The sequence below is a fragment of the Platalea leucorodia genome (genome assembly GCF_965183815.1).
Source record: "Platalea leucorodia genome assembly, chromosome: 1".
Classification (NCBI taxonomy): domain Eukaryota; kingdom Metazoa; phylum Chordata; class Aves; order Pelecaniformes; family Threskiornithidae; genus Platalea; species Platalea leucorodia.
Genome location: NC_138823.1, coordinates 116,365,917 through 116,370,145, shown reverse-complemented (window position 1 = coordinate 116,370,145; position 4,229 = coordinate 116,365,917). Strand labels below are relative to the sequence as shown.

General features: G+C 41.0%; 1 protein-coding gene across 1 annotated transcript; it reads right to left on the bottom strand.

The window, feature by feature from the left end:
* Window positions 1–2,520: 2,520 nt before the first annotated feature.
* On the bottom strand, window positions 2,521–3,384 carry LOC309604580 (putative G-protein coupled receptor 141; the record flags this gene model as incomplete). Its single annotated transcript, XM_082338020.1, has 1 exon — window positions 2,521–3,384. One exon carries the CDS (start codon window positions 3,382–3,384, stop codon window positions 2,521–2,523), a length of 864 nt encoding a protein of 287 aa, XP_082194146.1.
* Between the last annotated feature and the right edge of the window lie 845 nt (window positions 3,385–4,229).

Here is a 4,229-nt window from a genome sequence, read left to right as displayed (position 1 = left end):
GCAAGCAGAGCAGGCCCAGTGACAGCCAGCAGTCAGTGGTTACCAGACAACTGTGAAGGGCAACACAGCTTCAGCATCATGCCAGGAAGTCAAGTCAGTGGGTCAGGGTTATTTCAATAAGGTACACAGCCAGGCATAGGTAAAAAAAAAAGTCAGGTAAAAGCCAAGGGCAAGGCCACCAAGGCATGATTTTTTACCACAGCTGAGGACATGCATGTAATTTGTGTTTTCCTCTCCCAAACTTGCACACCATTATGCTGGAGTGCTAGATTATCAGCAGACTCACAAGCAACACCACATGACTCTGATCTTTACCAGGTAAGGCACATTGGAAACACTTGTCAGTGAGAATAGGCAGTGACACAGGACATCTTCAAGAAACATATTTTTTGTTTAGCCACAGAAGTCCACTAACCAGAAGGGAAAAGCAAGGTACTTGTTACCCCAGCTAGAGCTTTACCAGTTTTCCTAAAGATTTTGGTAGATCCAACTTACCCCAACTCTTTGTGGTGGCAGAGGTGCAAACGGCTTCTCTGCAGGTCCTGTCTCTTGTCTTATTTCCCTCAAAACCCTCCAGAAGTACCAGAGCTTTATTTAAGCTTTTTCACCTTGAGGGGCCCTGGCTCTCTTATCAGCTACATATGCTGCATCCTGCCTGGTGAAGGATTTGAAAAGCTGCTGGTTTGAGAGCTATTTACCCATTTTAGAATCTGTCCCTTTGCATTTCATCTCCATTGTATTGTATTGTACCTCTAGTTGCTGACTTTTTGAAAATCATGGGCTGAGCAGACTGTATTGTATGAACAGGAGTGGATCTGGTAACGCTAGAGGAAGCCATAAGGACAGGATTTTCAGGAGACTTCAGGACTTGTTGCTCATCCCCTGGACACCTCCCACTTTTTAGAAGAGGCAGAAAGGATCCTGGAACCGTTGGGATTTTTCAACAAAGTTTTTTAATGGAAATGTAAAGGCAAAAACATTTATTCAGGATTGACAAAGTAGGTGTAAGCTCTTTCATTCTAAGAAACGCCATCAACCTGAGGCATCACTAGCTTTACTTTATAGGTGTAACTTTTTAACCCTCCCAAATCAACTTTTTGACCTGTTTGCATCCAGGGATCACAGCACTTCTGTAGCAAAGATTACCAGGCTAAAAATTATGGCAACTTATGGGGCTATAAAGGAGGAAGCGTACCCTTGTGTGACTCCTGCAAGTCTGGGGTGGGAGAAATCTGGCCTCAAGCTGTTGGGATGCAGAAAATGACAGTGGGGCCTTTGGCAGAAGGGTTAGAGACCTTCCACAGTGAACAGAACAGACAGAATGCAATAATGAAAAAAACTTTTACATAATAAAGATAAAACAGAGATTCTCATAACGGATGTGGTTCCTAAAGAATATAATCTGTCTAATGGAGAAAATATGTATTCCAGCACAAGTTTGTATACACATACATGAGCATATGTTGAACTGATTAAACACAGTTCAGTCAGTTTATTCTAGTTTTGCTTTGTTACATGTACAAATGGAAAAAATATGGTATCTGATAATAAATCAACAGGCAACTGAAAGTGACCAGACATCAAAGCTTTTTTGAAGGCTGATAAAATATTTCCCTCTCCTAGAGAGCGGCTTATCCTTCAGTAGAGGACCAGATCCCCCAATTTGAATTCCAGATCCAGTTGTGGGACCACAGTAACTTGTATTTCTTTGGCTACAATGGACCTAAGGGATAACAGCCACAGATCCAGTCCTGATGGGAGAGTGACACAAGGCAGAAGTTTTGAAACCTGTGGCCTGTTCCACTCTCACTCACTCTAAATGTGTAATTACCACAATTCAGTGAGCTGCTTGTGGTTTTGGAATGAAGCAAGTAAAGGTGAAGCTGTGAGAATGATAAGTGTTTTGGTATCATTTAATTTAATATACATTTTGTATAAGTGAAGAAAAGAAGGACTCTGCTGAAATATGTTACTACAATATTTCATTCATACCCTGTTTCGTGCCTTGAATACTTTTTTATTTGAATAGTGTTTGTGTCCTTGCTATCTAAAATCAGTAGTACAAAAATCCTGTAAAGGAACTTCTTTCTTCCCTCTCTTCCCTTCAGTATCACAATTGCCAGAAGAAGTTGTTAGACCTTCAGAGTGGACAACTTATTGGCCAGAGTGGGTTGTTGTTACTGAGGCACTTTGAGGAAAAAAATAGAAAAGAATGGATACCCTTGCTGTAATTGTTAGAGTGGGACAGCTGAGGAAAGTCTTAATGAAGCTTCAGGAGATGACTCTTAGGTCAAAGACTAGAGTAAGACTCATGTGTCTGCTTCAAGAGAGAAGATAAAAACCAGTAGCTTCTGAAAGATGGATCTTACTGGTTTGCAAAAGCCAAACAACACTACAGACCTATACAGTCATGCCAAAAACTCAGCAGTCTCCCTAGCTCAGCAAAGTCCTGACACAGTTTTATTTCTGCCAAAAGCCAATATTGACACAGCACAGCTGGATTTCCTGGTAGTTCACAGTTCAGTGGGCTATTCCTGCTATGAAGCACAACATATCCAAGCAGCACATTGTTGTTAAAGCTAAAAAAATTTCATTGTATGGGAGTAGTTTATGGTCTTTATCCAGGTGGCAGTTTTGGATGTAATATACTCTGAATACATGATGAGGCATAAAGCACACTAATGTTACCAAGATGAAGAAGAAACTCTTTGCCTGAGCCCTGAATTCCACATGGGAGTTGATGTCAGGCCAGTATTTCACAGCCAGTCTACAGATGACAGACAGCTGGATTATGGTGAGCACAGCACAAACTGCCACCAAAATCCCAACCAAGCAGTAGTTTGTGATCACCATGGGCACCTCTTGTATCTCCTTGTGGAACTGAAAGCATTTGGAGGAGTGGTATGTCTTAGAGGTGCCATAGTACGAGAGAAAAACAGGTGTGACCACCAGCACTCCCACCAGCCAAACAGCAGCCACCCAGGCTGTAGTGTAGCACTTCCTAAACTCGAGTCGCAAGAGGCGTATTATGATGATAGCCACGTAAAACATGAAGGTGGTGTACATGTGGAGGTAGATGATGGCACTTGTTAGCTTGCAGGCGAACCTCCCAAATTTCCATTCCTGTAAAATGTAATAGCTGAGGCGGAAGGGAATGCTAAGTAGCATAAAGGTGTGCAGCACCAGGAGGCTGGTGATGATAATGGTCATCACAGATTGTGATCTCCTTTGAAACAACTGATGGGACATCATGATGACCCCGAGGGTGCCACCAGCCAGGTCGATGATGTACAGGGCTATGAGAAGAGTGCGGAGTGTCTCTGAGGTGTCTGGCAACGTCTCGTTTGAGGAATGGTTCTGCTGGGTTACTCTGCTGTTTGGCATCATCCTAAGATCTTGTTTCATAGGTTACTGAAAGTGAAAAATGGAAATTTAAAAAATAGACACATTTTCTTTGTTCCTTCCTTTGTTGTTGACTATGGAATGTCACAGATTCATGAAGAGACGTTTTACTGAATTGTGTTTGAAATGGTGTTATTCCACGTAGTATACAAACTTAAAACTCTTGTCATACTGTATATGACAGCAATAACCCATGCCTCTCAGTGTCAAAACCATGTTTTATATAATTATGAAGGAGTTTTTAATTTATTAACCTGCATTATAGGATTTTTTTTTTTTCAATTATTTGCCTCTAGATTCAGCCATTTGAAATAGCCAAGACACTGTTTGTAAATTATACAAATTTAATCTGCACTCACGTTATAAAGCTAAAATTGAAGGTGGGGAAAATACTGAAATGTGAAGAGGTTGTACCTATAATTTGTGGATACTTTGTGAAGACATCTGAGCCATCTTTTTAGCATCTTGCTCGATGGGTGCAGGACACTCACAAGGCAGCAACAGTTTTCATTTCTAGGTGCATAGAGCACATCATTGAAAATAAAGATCTGCAGATAAAAATTCATTTTTTTCTTGCTTCAGCTCCAGATCTTTTTGCTACAGAATTTCACCTGAGCTACTCTATGAAAAGTGAAGAAAAGCTAAAAATTAATTTAGGAACAATCTTCTGAAAGATATAATCCTCTGGGTACTTGTTGAACACAGCCACATACAGCTGCATTCTTATTAGACTTAATGCAAAATGTGGACTGTTCAGTTGCTTGGGCTTGCATACAGATTTCTGTAAAGGTATATGGGGATAGCATGCAGGGTACATGCGTACTTTG